General features: G+C 36.8%; 1 protein-coding gene across 1 annotated transcript; it reads left to right on the plus strand.

Moving 5' to 3' along the window:
• Nucleotides 1-294: 294 nt before the first annotated feature.
• Nucleotides 295-9172, plus strand: LOC140165625 (cytochrome P450 2J4-like). The gene is made up of 3 exons (XM_072188911.1): nucleotides 295-772; nucleotides 5795-6739; nucleotides 8609-9172. The coding sequence occupies exons 1-3, from the start codon at nucleotides 412-414 to the stop codon at nucleotides 8788-8790; spliced, it is 1488 nt and encodes a 495-aa protein (XP_072045012.1). The 5' UTR covers nucleotides 295-411; the 3' UTR covers nucleotides 8791-9172.
• The last annotated feature ends 7740 nt before the right edge of the window (nucleotides 9173-16912 follow it).

Genomic DNA, 16912 nt, shown 5'->3' on the forward strand with positions numbered 1-16912 from the left:
CAAAATCTCATACTCTGCAACTTGAGGTCACATTTTGCACCATGATTGTTTAATTGAGGTTTATTGAACTATGCCATTGGGGTGAGGCTATTATGGTCCATAGTGTATTGACGAGTTCAAGACTTGTCACCTACTTGTACAAGACCTTATAAGAAGCTATAAGATAACAGTGGTGACGTGATATTTAACTTAGTCAAACGCAACATTGAGCAATGAAAGTAGGTGAGCAAACACAAGTTAAAGACCTGTTACCTACTTCGTACAGAGAATAAAAACTGCCAGTTACAGGTGCGATGATTCATTTACTATATATGTTTAACCATCAGCCACTTTAACCGGTGACTCTTCTCTTACTGGTAGCCATATACAAGTTGTGTTCTGGTGAGTTTGCAACACTATTCGTCGTCAATCATGACATTCATCGCCAACATAAATATTCCAGCTATCCTAATCTTTGTGGTTGCATTCCTGGTTCTAGCATGGTGGCTACGTAAACCTCAACAAAATCTTCCACCGGGACCATGGGGTTGGCCACTTCTTGGATATCTACCCAATTTGGGCATATCGATGTATCGTACCGGGCTACCACTGCCTCAACTATTCAATTCATTGGCAAAAGACTATGGATCGGTTTGTAGTTTGAACATAGCAGGGACCTTGGTTATTGTCTTAAACAACTTCAGATGTGTGAAGGATGGTCTCGACAATCCCGATATAAGTGATAGGCCAAAAATTCTTGATGGTCATCAGACAATGCTGGATGCTGGTCAAGGTGAGTAGGCCTAAAAAGGTGGTATAACATGCGGAATAATGTTCACTCTGATAATTATGACCAACGAGGTATTCATGTTTACAGTAAAGTTGACACTCAGCTTGATTCCTTATTTACTCTTAACCCATTTCATGCCATTTTCAACACCGTCTATGGGTGGCGATTTTTGTCGAAAAAAGGGGGTGTTTCAATGGCGGCTCCAAGAAAATAATGGTTATTTTGTGTGGTAACGCTACAAATTGGGTGTTATTAACCATGAAAAAGTAACTTTCTGGGGAAAATGTGCAAATCGATGTCAAAATTAGCCATTTTGAAACTAAAATGGCTACAAAAATTTATATTTGTACAAAATGCGCTCGAAGCGTGCTAGCATTTGCAGAATGGTCATTGGGTGTAAGATGATGAATAAAGGGGTCAATGGGGGCAGATATTTGCCTTAAAAAGGGTCTATTGACAGACACATGACGCGTACCAATATATGAGAGTGCCCCCCCGGATTGACCACAGGGCACAAGGGCGAAAAGAAACAAGTTTGCAGATCTGGAAGTTCAACAAGATTTAAGAAATCAGATTAATGTGCAAAACTAATACTATAATTCACCGCAATCTGTGTTTGTTTGTTTTTTTGTCTGTCTGTCCGCCTCTTTTCTCAGAGACTAGGGGTGCACGTTCCTCAATATTGGTGGGTGTGTGGGTGCATCTTGACCCCAGGCAGAAAAAGTTTGTATTGGATAGTGGGTCAAGGTCATCCGAGGTCATCCAGGGGTCATCTGAGGTCATGATTCTTGGTGGTAACAGTCACCATTTTGACTCAAATTTTGGAAATGTCATTTAGGTGTCACCAGGGATCATCTGAGGTCAATTTAGTAAAAACTGTCGGATAGGCATGAAACTTGGCCCCATCAGCCAGGTAATCACACCCAGACGAGAAACGCCAAATACGGGTAACCGCCTAGTATATTTTAATTTGGGGGAACTGATAATTTCTAATACATTGATAATTGAATACCTGAGTGGAAGAAGGGCCCAACTCTATCAAAACTGTTTTTGAGATATTAAGAAAAAACTTAATATTTTGGACAAGTGTTATAGGCAGAATGTTTTCATCTTCAGGGGACCTTTAATACATGATCATACAATATTACATACATTCGAAATTTTATATGATGTTTCCATGGCAACGATACAGGTCTTAATACGAGCTGGAGTTGGGCGCTTTTTCCACTAATATACTGCAAGTGCCAGTTCCGTAAGCAGATATGTTATAAATAGCTACAGAAATTTGGTAATTATCCATTATTAATTGCACAAGTAGAAGCATGTAACATGTTAGCAAGAAAGTTTATTGTAGCAGATTTCGTGGATGAACAAAAATAACCCAATATTTGTGGAAGAAGGGCCCAACTCCATGGAGTTGGGCCTTTCTTTCATGAAAACCATGATTAACCGTACTTGGAAGACTATTTAGAGTGTGGATTTTGGCTCATCTTTCACACACAAGGAAGCACAATCCGGGAGCACAATCTGCTGGCAATAAAATGCTGGGTCTAACTCATTTTTGTAAAAAAATGGAGTTGGACCTTTTTCTACTCAGGTATTCAATTAATGTTAGTTCTTTGTTGTCATAGCAACTTTCTTCTGAACTCTAAATAAATACGGAAATAAAATGTATTATTTATTATAGGAAGTGTTATTAAAAGATTCCTTCTTTTATTTTTTTCTTCTCTTTCAAGTTGATACGCACTGCAGATAATTGGCATACCTATTGAACCTGAATATTATGACCCAACCTTTGATATTTTTGAGGTCAACTGAATAGGCCTATTGATTGTCGGAGTGTCAGGAAACTTGCTTGGATTGATATGCATGGAGATTTTTGTTATACAATTCTGAATTAGATATACTTAGCACACATTTTAAGAGTAAATTTGTATTTCCTATATCCTTGGTGGTATTTACCAATAAATACCCATATGTCCCATCCGGAAATTAATTTACACATAAAACAAATTACCAGCATATCATGGACTATCAATGCAAATTATGAAACATGGTCTTCATCCGTGGCATTAATAGTTGAAAATACTGTATCGCAATTTCCAACACATTGTTTAAGTGGGGTTCAATGCTAATGTGTAGGTGCAAACTGCAGTATGCTTCGACTATATTTATACTAAATACGTATTTATACATACGCACGTGACCCATGGCCACAACGTACTAAGATCAGCAAGCGTGACCAAATCCTCATGCCATTAACGACTAGGCAGAATAGGATGGGAACTCTTCAGATAAGTATCATCAAATTTAAGTATTAATTCGTATTTTGTAATATGTTATCAAAAACAACAGTTTGAGATTATTTGCCAACGGATAAAAATAATATTTATCGACGGAAACGTTTACAATTTAATCACAAAGTTGAACAAAATAGACAAATTTGCTGCACAATTGTCTCGTGTGTTTACCGCGTTTGCATTTAGATGTACAGGAAGACCACCCGCTGTGTAGAAACTTACTGTCTACAAGTTGTTATGTCAGCGCCGAGGTGGTCACGTGCGTATTTATAAATACTAGCGGGACATCCGCGCTTCTAGATGAGTAAATGGGAGCGTTCACTAAAACAGGAGGACTAATTGAACAGGTAGAATCATTTCATTTATAGTTTGGCGGGCACTCATCTATTTCTTTTTTTTTGTCAGGGGCACTGTCCCTTGACCCCCCATGCTACTGGTTCACATGGTGAGTTTTTATCATGCAGCGTAAACTTGACATTTTCAAAGGAGATCCATGTCAAAAAACATCCATGAAAAAACATACCCAGACCCATCCCCACGTATGGCACCCAGCAAACACAAAACGTTTTCGACATCATTCGCAAAATGTTACAAAAGGTTGTCAAAAACGTTTAAATGTCGGGTTATATAAAGGGTATATTAAGAGTATAAAACGTTTTCATAACCTTAAAAAACATTTTTTGATAATCTACTGCTCATCAGCAAACAAAATGTTTTACAGAAAACGTTTAAATGTCGGGTTATATATAAAGGGTATAAAAACGTTTCAATAACATTTCAAAAACATTCTTGAAAACTTGATACAAAACATTCTAAACAAAATGTTATTTTGGGGTTGAAAAAATATTTTGGGAAAAATGTTTGCCCAAATTATTTTCAATAACGTTTTAAAAACGTTTTCATGACCTTTATATAACCCGACATTTAAATGTTATTAAAAGGTTTTAAAAAAAAACATTTTAAGAATTTCTGTGTTTACTGGGTTCAAATATTTTAACATAATGTTATTTAAGTATTGACACAATATTTGGCAAAAATGTTTGCAAAAAATAGTTTACAATAACATTTTTTGAAAACATTTGAAAACAAATATTGTTGTAGTGTGTTTTCATACAAAACGTTTTAAAACGTTATCATGACCTTTATATAACCCGACATTTTAATGTTATTAAAACGTTTTTACCAAAACCAAAAGCCAAAATCAAGTGTTTTTGCTTACAGACAGATGCACACAAAATGCTTACCACTTTGAAACTAACATAAACATTCTGATGACAATGGAGCAAATTCACGTGAAGCGCGGAAAAATTCCAATTTAAAAACTTGACACCAAATCCTTTTTTTTTTTCGTGTCTGAGATGGAGCAAATTATTATTGAGGTAGAGCAATTGTTTTTTTGCTCAGATGGCGTGACATTTTTTTTCAAAAAAAACTACCAAGCCCCCCTGCCTCCCCCCCCCTCCCCCCCGCCCCTTTCTTTTTGTGCGCGCGTCGCATACGGCTGCTTTTCCGTGTGCCAAATGGGAATTGACTAATTTGTAACCGCGGGGGTCCTCGAAAAATATTGCAAGGGGATATGCCACGCACATACTTTTGGATGCTGACTTACTCTATACCTACTTTTTGCAACCCATCAGTATACCAATTTTTCACAAAAAACACCCAAATTTGCTTAAATTGTGTGCTTTTTAAGGCACTTTTGCATTAGTCTCCACTGTAAACCCACCCATCGATATACCAAAATCGCTACAAGGTACCCAAAAACCATAAATGAACTGGTGTGTCCATTTACCCCAGGCCATTTTCTGAAACTTATTCAAAACTTAGTGCCCAATCCCCTACCACCATGGCTGCTAATTAAAAACGCGCGGCCGCTCTGTTTATATTTGAAACAAAGTGGTTTGTATCCAACGTTAGCTGCATTAGCTAAAACTTCTGTACACTCTTTTCATGCTTTATTTAAGGATACGATACGTGATTTACCGACAAGTGGCTCATTTCGGAATGCGATCATGAATTTTACCGCTCGGCCACCGTGGCAGTTGAGCGGATGAGTGTAATGATAAAAGATAAATCTCATAATGCCATCTTTAGCCTTTTGTTTACTAAAAAAGACGCGTTTTGTAAAGATAGATTAGCCGTTTTATGCATAAATAGCACGAACGTTTGGGAAAGGTTTCAAACAAATAATAAAGACACTGATGTGATGATGAAATTGCGTAAGTCGGGAATTATCTGCGTCGCAATGTTTTGTTTTGGTTTTAGGAATTTGACCTTAAAATTTACGACTTCATGACATTATCATTCGAAATCAACAAAAGATATTTCAACACTATATGTCCCCATTCTTTCTCTAGAATGTTTTGTACATGTATGTGAAATAGCTTCAACAATGGTTCGCTGCATAATGGTAAAAATAGCCTTGACCTAAAAAAGGGCGAGAGGTACCATATTTACGGATTCAGGCTAAATTTAAAATTGATATAAAACGTTTGTTTTTGATCGATTACAAAAATTAATTTTGTCGTATAAAGAAATTGTATCTGGCGTGAATTACACTACAGTTTTTATTCCTAGGGCTCTTTGACTTCTTCAAATAATTTTGTTAATGATAGAGTGAATCCCCTGGCCCTCTATAATTACGCACAAATGATCGAGCCCCCTTAATATTAAACTATTTATGACAATAAAAGTAATGCTTGTGAAATTCTCTCTTATTCTATAGGTGTAGGAGGCGCTTCTGGAGAGGCTTGGAAAGAGCAGAGACGATTTACAGTGACAGCTTTACGTGGCCTTGGGTGGGTAAAAGAAGTTTTGAGAAATATCGTAGAAGAAGCGGAATTCTTAGCGAAAGAGATCAGCAGCTTGAATGGCAAAGCTTTTAATCCCTGCGATTATTTTAGCAACGCTACGTCCAATGTGATCTGTGCAGTGGTATTCGGAAAGCGATTTGAGTATTCTGACATTAGCTTTAAACACTTCATGCGTATTATAAATGAGAATGCACAAACTGCTGGACTGCAACACTTCTTACCGTTGGCCAAGTATCTACGAACATCCGGTATGAAAACTATAAAAAAGAATTTGGAAAGCCAACTTGAATTTATGAAGCGCATTATAAATGACCACAAGAAAGACCATGTCCAAAATGATCCGCGTGATTACATCGACGTGTATCTTGATGAGATAAAACAAAAGCAGATGTTGAATTCCGATACTCATGTCAATTACAAGAATCTTCCAGCGACTACAAGAGCGCTTTTTGCGGCTGGTACAGAGACGACCTCTACTACCTTGCGTTGGGCAGTATTGTATATGATGGCCTATCCAGAGATTCAAGATCGCGTTCATCAAGAGCTCGATTCGGTTGTGGGTAGAAATCGCCTACCAAAGCTAGCGGATAAAGCAGATTTACCATTTACTTGCGCAACGCTGTTCGAAGTTCAGCGAATCGCGACCATTGTACCTCTGGGAGTCCCACATTCGTGTGGGAAAGACACCACCCTTGGGCCATACACCATTCCCAAAGGAAGCATAGTCGTGCCCAATATATGGGCCGTCCATCATGACCCAGATTCGTGGCCAAATCCTGATGAATTCAAACCGGAACGGTTCTTGGACAAAGACGGGGCTTTCCACGATAGTGGGAAAGTAATTCCCTTTGCAATAGGTAACTAATTTCATATTAATCCATTAGGTCTACATATCCTTAAAAGTTTTCAATGCATGCTTTTTCCAGCCATTTTCAGCTGTGACAGCTAGTTGCCATGGCAATTGCCATGGGCATAGTGGTCCACCTGTCATCATAACCAACTGGACTTGGGTCACCATACTATATGCCCTCCGGCAATTCAGTGCTTGGGTTACTTTCAACCACTATTCCATAATGGGATTTGCACCAAGCTATGTTCACTACAAGTTTTACTTTGTTCTAGACTCTGGTTATCATTGTTATAATGTTTCTGTTGGTATTTCAAATTGATTCTTTGCACTAAAACAACAGCTTAAATTATTTTCATATAATCACATGAGGAAAATTTATGAAGTGAAAATAAGTAAAAATAAAATAGGATAAAATATCAGTGTCTATGGTCAGGCAGGCAAAAAATGCCATGGGCAGTCTATTAACTCCTTGCATGCTCAAGAATTCATCAAGATTCAACATTAACCAAGGTAAAATTGTTGCTACTGCATAAAGAATAAAGGTTTAGAAAATATTATTAAGAGAAAGAACCATCTTAAAAAGAAAATATTAAAAGAAAGAATAACTATCTAAATAAGAAATTGACCTCTGCATATTGAATAACAATGTTGAACTTTACCACATAGGCCTACTGAGTGTATACCACTGAGTTGCACAGAGGTCCAGGGAAGAAGGGAAAGGGGAAGAAGGGAAAGGGTTATTTCTCATGGTTTGGTTGGAGCTGGGAGCCCTCCTGCTGACAGTGGTATGTGAAAATAAGACCAGGGAAAGAAGATTTATTGCCCTCGCTTTTCTCTAATCGAGGGTAATTTTCCTCAAGTTCTTTAAGGACGCGTCCAGCTGATGCATAATTAGTGCTTTTGTAGTTTTTTACTAAACTGGTTGGCTTTGCATCCGTGATGTAATCTGTTAATTTGGCGCCATTATTTGATTTCGCATTCGTTTCATACGGTAATCTTATCCCTTGTTTTTTAGGTTTTAAAGGCCTATTCAGTGATTTGCTCATCCAGACGATCTCAAAAATCATCAAAATTCAGATATTGGTACCTTTCTCATTGCCATAGATGTGCTAACATAGCCTGCTAGCTGTTCAGCCTAAAGCCGTATATTTCAGACAAAAAAGTATTTAATTAATACTGACAGTATATTAGCTACATTGTATTTGAATGGGACTTCGACTTAGTCAATACTGCTTCGTAAACCAAAAAAAAAAAAAAAAAACCAAATGACAATATGAACGGCTTATCCTTCATTTTTAAGGGGGTACTACACCCGTTGATTTTTTTATTTTTGCATTTTGTGAAGAAATGAGAAATACAAATTGGACAAAGTGGCATCGGTACATTGTTCGTGTACCACCTTTTGGCTTCTACCTTTAAAAGCATGTAAGCTACATTGATACCGATGCCACCAGTAGAACGAGAAGATTTGTCCCTTCATTTTGCATACCACTTTGTCCAATGCAAACATACACACACTTAAGAGAGTGGCCGGTCATATGGGAGCGCAGTCGATGCTACTCCTTAGCTCTTCTCGATGCCTCTATAAGGCCTCGTATCCATAGGCTGTTCCCTTGTGGCGTGTGCTCTTGTTCCGTGTTCACTTGTTCCCATGTGACCTGCCACACAGACAACCTATGGATACGGCCACTAAGCAAAACAAAGATTCGTTGTCTGTGTGGCAGGTCACATGGGAACAAGTGAACACGGAACAAGGGCACACGCCACAAGGGAACAGCCTATGGATACGAGGCCTAATAGGTCTGATAGGTGATATAATACTCATATCTAAAATTGCTAATTACATCTTCGTGTGATGTTTTCTGTGTTCACTCAGGTCGTCGCGTATGTCTCGGAGAACAGCTTGCCAAGATGGAACTTTATATCTTCTTCACGCATCTGCTCCATCAGTTCACCTTCAAGAAACCAGACGATTCGCCATCTCTTTCACTGAAAGGTCACAATGGTATAGCCAATCCACCAAAACCATACTTGGTACAGTTTATTGCTCGTGACTAATGGTACATGGTGTCTTAAAATGATCCATGTGACAGTTGCCATATTATATGCAGCTTTTCTTGGCCATCAACATGATCAATTGAGATCTTCTCCCGGGATCTGAAACTTGCACAACAAAACATTTATACAGGCCTATGTGCTTAAAATAATTTATAAAGACACTGAACTCCATTTTACTTGTACTACGGAATTTCGAGATAGTCTGTTATGTAGGTTTTTCAATGGGGAATGCAAGAATTGTGACAGTTTATAATAGTAGGCATGTCCACTATATAAATTAAAATACTCTTAAATTGATTCAGACCTATTTGCTGGGAATTGATGAAAGAAACATTTTGGCGTTTAAGGGAACTGGAATGAGCGTTTTGAGCGTTTCGACAGCATTTTTGTGGGACATGAGAGCACATCAGACCTATCGAATTGCATTCTGAATACGAAGAATGTCTTTCTGTTATCAAATAATTTTCATTTTATGAAATTCACGATATAATACAAATTTTATGACAAATTATTAAAATTTGATGTTTTTCACATTTTGGAGATATAACAGTCCTCGAAGTAAATTTTATCAATTTAATGATATAGTCTTAAAGTGTATGTAGCTGGGAGGAAAAGCTGACGATCAATTGAAAATTTTGGCCTTTCATATTGAAGATATGGATTTTTTTTCCCAAAAGACCTATTTTTTTTAAAAAAAAAAAAAAAAATCCATATTTTCAATACGAAAGGTCAAAATTTTCAATTGATCGTCGGCTTTTCATCCCACCTACATACACTTTAGGTAGAAATCATCAGATTTATAAAGTTTACTTCGAGTACTGTTAAATATCAAAAATATCAATTTTAATGATTTGCCATAAAGTGTGTATTACATTGCGAATTTCAAAAATCAAAATTATTTGATATCAGAAGGCCATTCTTCGTATTCAGAATGCAATTGATATGTCTGATGTGCTCTAATGTCCCACAATAAATACTGTCCAAACGTTCATACCCCTTCCTTAAATAATCTTAATCGGACATTTCATTCCAGAGATATGGCCTTTCGAGTGTCACGGTTTTACATGTATATAGGGCTGCTAGAACATGTTAAAAAGTTTAAGTCCAGAAAGGAATACTAACAGAAAGTGCAATTTTATGGTACTTTTTCTAAATGTATTTATTAACTAGCGTTATCTGGAACATTATATTTGCTTATAACAATATGAAATAAGATCACTGGAAGTATGGTTATTTTGAAGCTACGAAAATGGACCAAAGTAAGACATAGGGTCTACTGCGGATTGTGAAGGACTTTATGGAAAATGTTACAATTATTATCATCTGGATACAGATCTGGCAGGCTGCAATAGCCTTTATTTATTATGACAGAATGTCATGGGAGATTGTGAAACTCCACATGTGTGTGATGGTCTTCGTGCTTCAAAAAAGAAGTACATTTTAACCAGTTTACATAGCCAATAACTGAGCTATTTTTAATACAGCAACGAAGGAGATTTATGAGTACGTGAATGTGCTCTTCCTCATCAAAGGATTAAAAGTTCTTCTGTCGAATTGGTGGAGTTTGCTGTGATTGTGAAAACCACACATCTGTCATATACAGCGGAGCATTATTAAAGAAGCCTGTTCCCTGGAGAAAGAGTGATTGGTGAAAGAAACACCATATTTGGAGAGAGCAGCGCAAAGAGATATATTTGTGGAGAAAGCAGCGCAAGAAGATAAGCGATTGGAGAAAGCAGCATCATTTTCGTGTGAGGATTTCATACGCAAGGATATTTATAAACGCAAGTGTACAATGGCCTTCGCTGATTTTCGCAGGACAAGTGAATAAGGATATATTACATCAGTCGTCCAGAACATTGCAAGAACTCTAGGATCACCAACAAGAAAACCGCTGGTTAAGTACTGATAGAATAAAACTGTGATTGTGTGATTTTATTGTATATGCAATTGTTGTTATATGTACCAATCATACTTTGTTTTCAATTAAAGACTTAGATTTTGTTAGCTTAATCAAAAAATTCATATAAAATCACCCCCCTGTGGAAAATATGAACGCATTAGACAGCTTCAACTGAATTTCACACACCCTCTGAGAGAGATTTACCCTGAATCTTACAGTTGGGGAGTGTGGACTTTAAATGAAATGGTCCAATGTTCTACAATGTATTAACTGTGTGTCTATAGTTATGCCATAATTAGACATTCGTGTACTCATTTAGTTACGTAAACATAACAAACATAAACACTTACATGCCATTTTACGATAATTTAAGGGATCTGGAATGAGCGTTTATGGCGTTTCGACAATATTTTTGTGGGACATGAGAGCACCTCAGACGTATCGAATTGCATTCTGAATACGAAGCATGTCTTTCTGATATCAAATAATTTTCATTTTTTGAAAATCACAATATAATACAAATTTTATGACAAATTATTAAAATTTGATATTTTTCAAATTTTTGATATATAACAGTCCTCGAAATAAATTTTATAAATCTAATTATATATTCTTAAAGTGTATGTAGCTGGGAGGAAAAGCCGACGATTAATTGAAAATTTTGACCTTTTATATTGAAGATATGGATTTTTTTTTCCCAAAAAGACCTATTTTTTTGGTGTTTTGGGGAAAAAATCCATATCTTCAATACGAAAGGTCAAAATTTTCAATTGATCGTCGGCTTTTCATCCCACCTACATACACTTTAAGTATAAATCATCAGATTTATAAAGTTTACTTCAAGTACTGTTAAAATATCAAAAATATCAATTTTGAATGATTTGCCATAAAATGTCTATTACATTGCGAATTTCAAAAAATCACAATTATTTGATATCAGAAGGACATTCTTCGTATTCAGAATGCAATTCGATATGTCTGATGTGCTCTAATGTCCCACAATAAATACTGTCCAAACGTTCATACCCCTTCCCTTAAACTTTTTTGTCGATATACAATGTATATCTTTAAATTATACGTGTATATGTCTTTCATGTAAGGCACCGTTTGTTAAAAAAATGTAATTTCTATTTCAAATATATTTGGCTTAACAACATTTTTGTTTCCTTTTTTAAGTGGCTATCATTTTTTTCGGAACTTGGACCCAAATAACAATAAGAGATTAGTTTTACATTACTTGTATGCAATATACCCTGTATAATCATGTATCATGGGAATAGGGGAAACTACCTTATCATGATATTAATCATGCAATAGATTGGGAATCCCTAGATACAATGTTATGATGTTATTATTGTATTGTAACGTGAAAAAATCCTGTGGCTATAATGAGGTGAATGTGACAGAATGATCTTTTAATAGAACTGGGACTTTCCAGTTTTACTTGTTTCGTATGAAAGTAATATAAGTGTGTTCTTTCATTTAATGACATAAAATTTGAAAAATACAGGGTGGGCCATTAAAAAGTTCACACTTTTTTGATGGCTTATTTCTCAAAAGTGCAAACACATATTGAAATAAGTTGAACATATTTGTAAACCTCTATGTCTGGACTGTCATTGCTGAAAAGGGCATCAACATCCATGGTCTAATTACAAAATGGCGGCCATTTGAAGCAAGGGGGTCGAAAACCACTTTGCACACACGCAAGTCAAATGGAGCGGATGATCACGCGATATATGGTGGTCGCTGGTTCACACCACAATGGATTAGGAACAAAGGTAGAAAAATAACAGTACGCATGAAAGTTCTGTCAATATTTCTCTTGTAAATTAACCATATTTAAATAAATATTTCTTTTTCAAACAGAATATGTAGCCTTCCAGTTGAACAGAATATGTAACAGTAGCTTTAAATAATCTGCGCAGTTAACGTTTGTTTGCAGTCGCATTCTAGATAATGTGCATAATTTTATACCCGAGTCTTCATGATGGTTATTGCACTATAACATAAATCTTATATAGAGATATAACAAGATAAATTTATAAATAGGTGTCAGGAATGTCTCTCCTTCTCTTCGGCAATTATTTCTTCATATAGACACATGTAAACCGTAGCAGTGCTTCAATGGAAACGAGTAATTTGTCTCAAATTGTCATGAAATTAAAAATATTACACTAGAAAAGTAAGAATACAAGTAAAATCATATTTGACTCTGATAAAAATAGTTCTGTTCTTCATTACTGCTTATCATGGTTCCATAAAGTCACGTATTTATGCATGCCACAGTGAAAATGCTTCTGTCTTTAAAGTGTTCTTATCGTCCTTCAACGTGGCCTCCTTGCTCGCGAATACAAATCATCGCACGATCGTACATATGGTGAACTGCTCTTGAAGTAACCCTGGTGCGTCGGATCCTTGTGAACGCATCTGTAATACGTCTCCTCAGCTCCTGCAAATTCCTTGGCGACCTTCGGCATACACAGACGCCTTGACATCACCCCAAAGCCAGAAGTCCAAAGGTGTCAGATCAGGACTCCTCGGAGGCCACTCCACATGATGTCCAAGGCCGACAACAAGATGCGGAAACAACTCCTGCAATCTGTCTCTAACAGCGATAAGACGGTGGGCTGGCGCTCCGTCTTGAAAGAACCACGCCCTGCGGATGGCCCCGTTCGCTTCCTGTCCAAATATTTGGACCAGTTGAGGCTCTAGTTGATCATTGATTATGTCGAGGTAAACGTTTCCATTTATGTTCTGGTCAACGAATATCGGTCCTATCAACCGGTTGTTTCCTGTGACGGCTGCGAGAACACTAACTTTGCGTTTGTCATGTGGAACGTTAAAAGCAAAGTCTCTCGGAGGATTGCCTTTCGGTGCATACATCCGTACGTTTTGAGAAGAGACAGACCCGTCCATTTGAAAGTTTGCCTCGTCAACAGCAACAGTGGTATCAAGAAAGCGACGTGCTCTGTTAACTAACCAGTTACAAAACTGAAGTCGCCGATTTGGATCTCCTGGTTGCAGTCCATGACGCTTAAGGATCTTGTAAGGGTGCCATTCGATATCATGAGTGATGATTCGTCTGAACGTTGTCCTTGGAATATGGGGACAATTGTTCCGTCGAGTACTCAATCTTGGGTTAGCTTGCAAATCCCTTCTAACATCGGCAATGTGATTGGCTGATCTTCCTGTTCGTGGTCTCCCACTGTTAGATTTATTCCGATTGAGAACAGTTCCATGTAAGTGAAACTTTTGTTTAATATTATAGATATGTCGGCGACTAGGAAGTCTGGTATTCGGAAACTGGTTCGGCCATGCATTCAGAACAGAGCGCACCTTTCCGGTTCTTGAAATTTCCTCCTCGATGAAAATTCGTTCCTCCTTTGTAAACTGCCGCATTTTGAACAGCAAGAACCACCTCAAAGTACTTACACGGGTATCTCTAACATGAATGACAAGAACACACGCAAGGCATTTTAAATTTGAAGTTCCCTCCAAAACTAGTGTATTTGTTATGTAAATGAGCATGTCCAATCAGCCTTTTGTGTCAATTTCACAGGTGAATGATTTTCAAACAGTAAACAACTCATACACGCATGAGTCCGATGACCCCGGCAATGACACTCAAGTAAATGCATATAGAGTCATCAAATTTTTTAAAACTTGCTTAAGCCTAAAAACTTAATATGCATGATCATTGTCTATATATAGTCTTACGTGTGTGCAAAGTGGTTTTTGACTCCTCCGCTTTAAATGGTCGCCATTTTGTAATTAGACCATGGATGTTAATGCCCTTTTCAGCAATGACAGTCCAGACATAGAGGTTTACAAATATGTTCAACTTATTTCAATATGTGTTTTCATTTCTGAGAAATAAGCCATCGAAAAAGTGTGAACTTTTTAATGGCCCACCCTGTATATCAATGAACACTTGAGGTTTTGACTTTTAAAACCTACATTTTGGTCAAAATATATGCTTAGATAGATAGTTTTCAACAGATTTACCACATTCGCCTTGCTATAACATTGAATTGCGTTATCTGTTGACCTAATGGGGAAAAGTATTTTTAGGGGGATGTGTTAGCTTTCGTTTGATTTATTTTAAAAATGTCAATGTAAGTGGAACAGTGCGACTAAAAGCATGACTCCTGAAGAAAGTGTGTGAATGGTGAAAGCAGGGCAGTTTTGGAAATTATCATCTGTGCAAGGATTTTTACGCCAAGGATATAATATATTAAATGACCTTCACAGGAGAAGTTTGAATACTTTTCTTCAAAGGTTTGAGTTTTGTTAACTTGTACAAACAGTGTGTTTTGTTGTGCATTCTAAGTGAATTTGGGTAAAAGGTGTGGTTTTGAAAAATGATTCAATTAAGTCAATTAACAAAAAGACAATGATCTTTTTAGTTTTCACCCGTTAAACAACTATTTATACCATTTTTCAATCACAACACATCCCTATTAAGAATGTCTAGGTAGATTATCCCATGTTATAACTTGAAACGTTATGAGATTATCATCTGTCGGTACATTGCCAGTTGAATGTCATATTCGTAAGACGCATAAACATTTTATTATACGGTTGGAAGAAATGACAAAGTTTCAGCAAAGTTTCTCTGCTTGGTTTAGCATTCGGGATAAATCCTTCTGAACCAGGACACACACTCTCTGATTTGAACTTACGTGACGGTATGAAGCAAAGCCGATTATGCTTACCCAATCTGAACATTTCCGGTTGAAAAAATGGATGTAAGCCTAAAAATGTCTCTACTTTTTGAAGCCAAAATGATATATTTTGCACCAATTTGTCGTAATCAATAATGAGAAACTTATCACGTGGGTAATACTCAAGCCAATTGCTAAAATGTTTGGCGTACAAACTTGTATCGATTATCTCGCTGTTTGGATTGATCTCTCCGTCTTGTCGTAGTACTTCATTTTCAAAGCGTATTCCCTCGCTGTGTTCTGTTCTTTGGGCTATTTGTCGTCTTTTGATACCGCCGTGTCGTAATTTTATCTGTGAATTATGCTTAAATTCAGATATAGACCTTTTGACTGGGTCTTTCACTAAAAGTATAAATTTAATATGGTCTGGTAAATCATTGACTATGTTATAAGGCGCATCATCTGTTCTGAAATATCTCGGTGTCTTCTCGAAAGTTAACATGTTTGATGATGCAAACATCATGCGTGATTTATAGTAATCTATTCCTTTGTTGTAATTCCAGTCAAAGAAGTGAACTTCGCCCTGTAGAGCGCGAGCAATTTGGGGATGTTTGGTAAAAAAAAGTTTGAAACATCGTTGTTCCAGACTTCTTGACTCCAATATTTATAACATCCGGAAGACGCTGCTCGTATCCACATCGATTCAACATATCCCTTAAAACCTTCCATTTTGTAGCTACATTTTGAAACACAGATTGGTGTAATTTCTCAACCAAACCGCGCAAACTATTTGATAATTGCTCAAGTCTACCGATAACTTTAGTAACATATGTTTTTAGATGTGGATCGCACTCTACCTGATAAGGTATATTTCGATGTCGTCGGCGATCACGTGGGCAATCAAACCGGGAATCAGACGCTAAATCGTCCACGTAAGCAGGTTCCATTTTCCAATTTAAATCACAAGACGTGTTTGAATATCGTGCTGACATCTCTGTCATATCACTCGGTGTCCTTCGACTCTGATCTTCATCTTCTGTTCCTACTACTGCAGACTCCGATGATGATGGTGAATTCTGTTTAGGAATTTCAGTAGCAATATATTTGTATATCTTCGATGATAAAGCATCAGTATTATTGTAAATGTTATCATGGTTTTGTATTGTTTCGCTTTCCAACGGTAGACAATACAATACATAGATGATAGTTATAGTGGTTGTTAATAATAGAAAAAAAACACTCCGTTTGTTGCAAGTAAAACACGAAGATTCATGGATCCACATCATTTATCGTCAACTTATCAGTGGTATATTCTTATCACAGAAAATTCCCATCTGTTGGTGTCGAAGGTGCTTAATCTTATGTCAGTATTTGACGCTATTGAGTGGTTTTTTGCAACCTTACCATTTTTGTGATGCTTTTAGTTTCATAAAGCGTTTGGAGCAAATCAATTATGTTTCTTAAAATAGATTATCCAGAAACGTAAACTAATGGGGAGAAGAGTAAATTTAGAAATATCATCGGCAGCAAATTGTTGTGATTATATTTTTTA

This window comes from Amphiura filiformis, chromosome 12 (assembly GCF_039555335.1).
Source record: "Amphiura filiformis chromosome 12, Afil_fr2py, whole genome shotgun sequence".
Taxonomy (NCBI): Eukaryota; Metazoa; Echinodermata; class Ophiuroidea; order Amphilepidida; family Amphiuridae; genus Amphiura; species Amphiura filiformis.

Excerpts from the sequence above, each read along its gene's own strand:
- LOC140165625 (XM_072188911.1), top strand. The coding sequence starts at position 412 with ATGACATTCATCGCCAACATAAATATTCCAGCTATCCTAATCTTTGTG. Across the intron at positions 773-5,794 it reads AATGCTGGATGCTGGTCAAG|GTGTAGGAGGCGCTTCTGGA; the intron begins GTGAGTAGGCCT and ends CTTATTCTATAG. Across the intron at positions 6,740-8,608 it reads AGTAATTCCCTTTGCAATAG|GTCGTCGCGTATGTCTCGGA; the intron begins GTAACTAATTTC and ends GTGTTCACTCAG.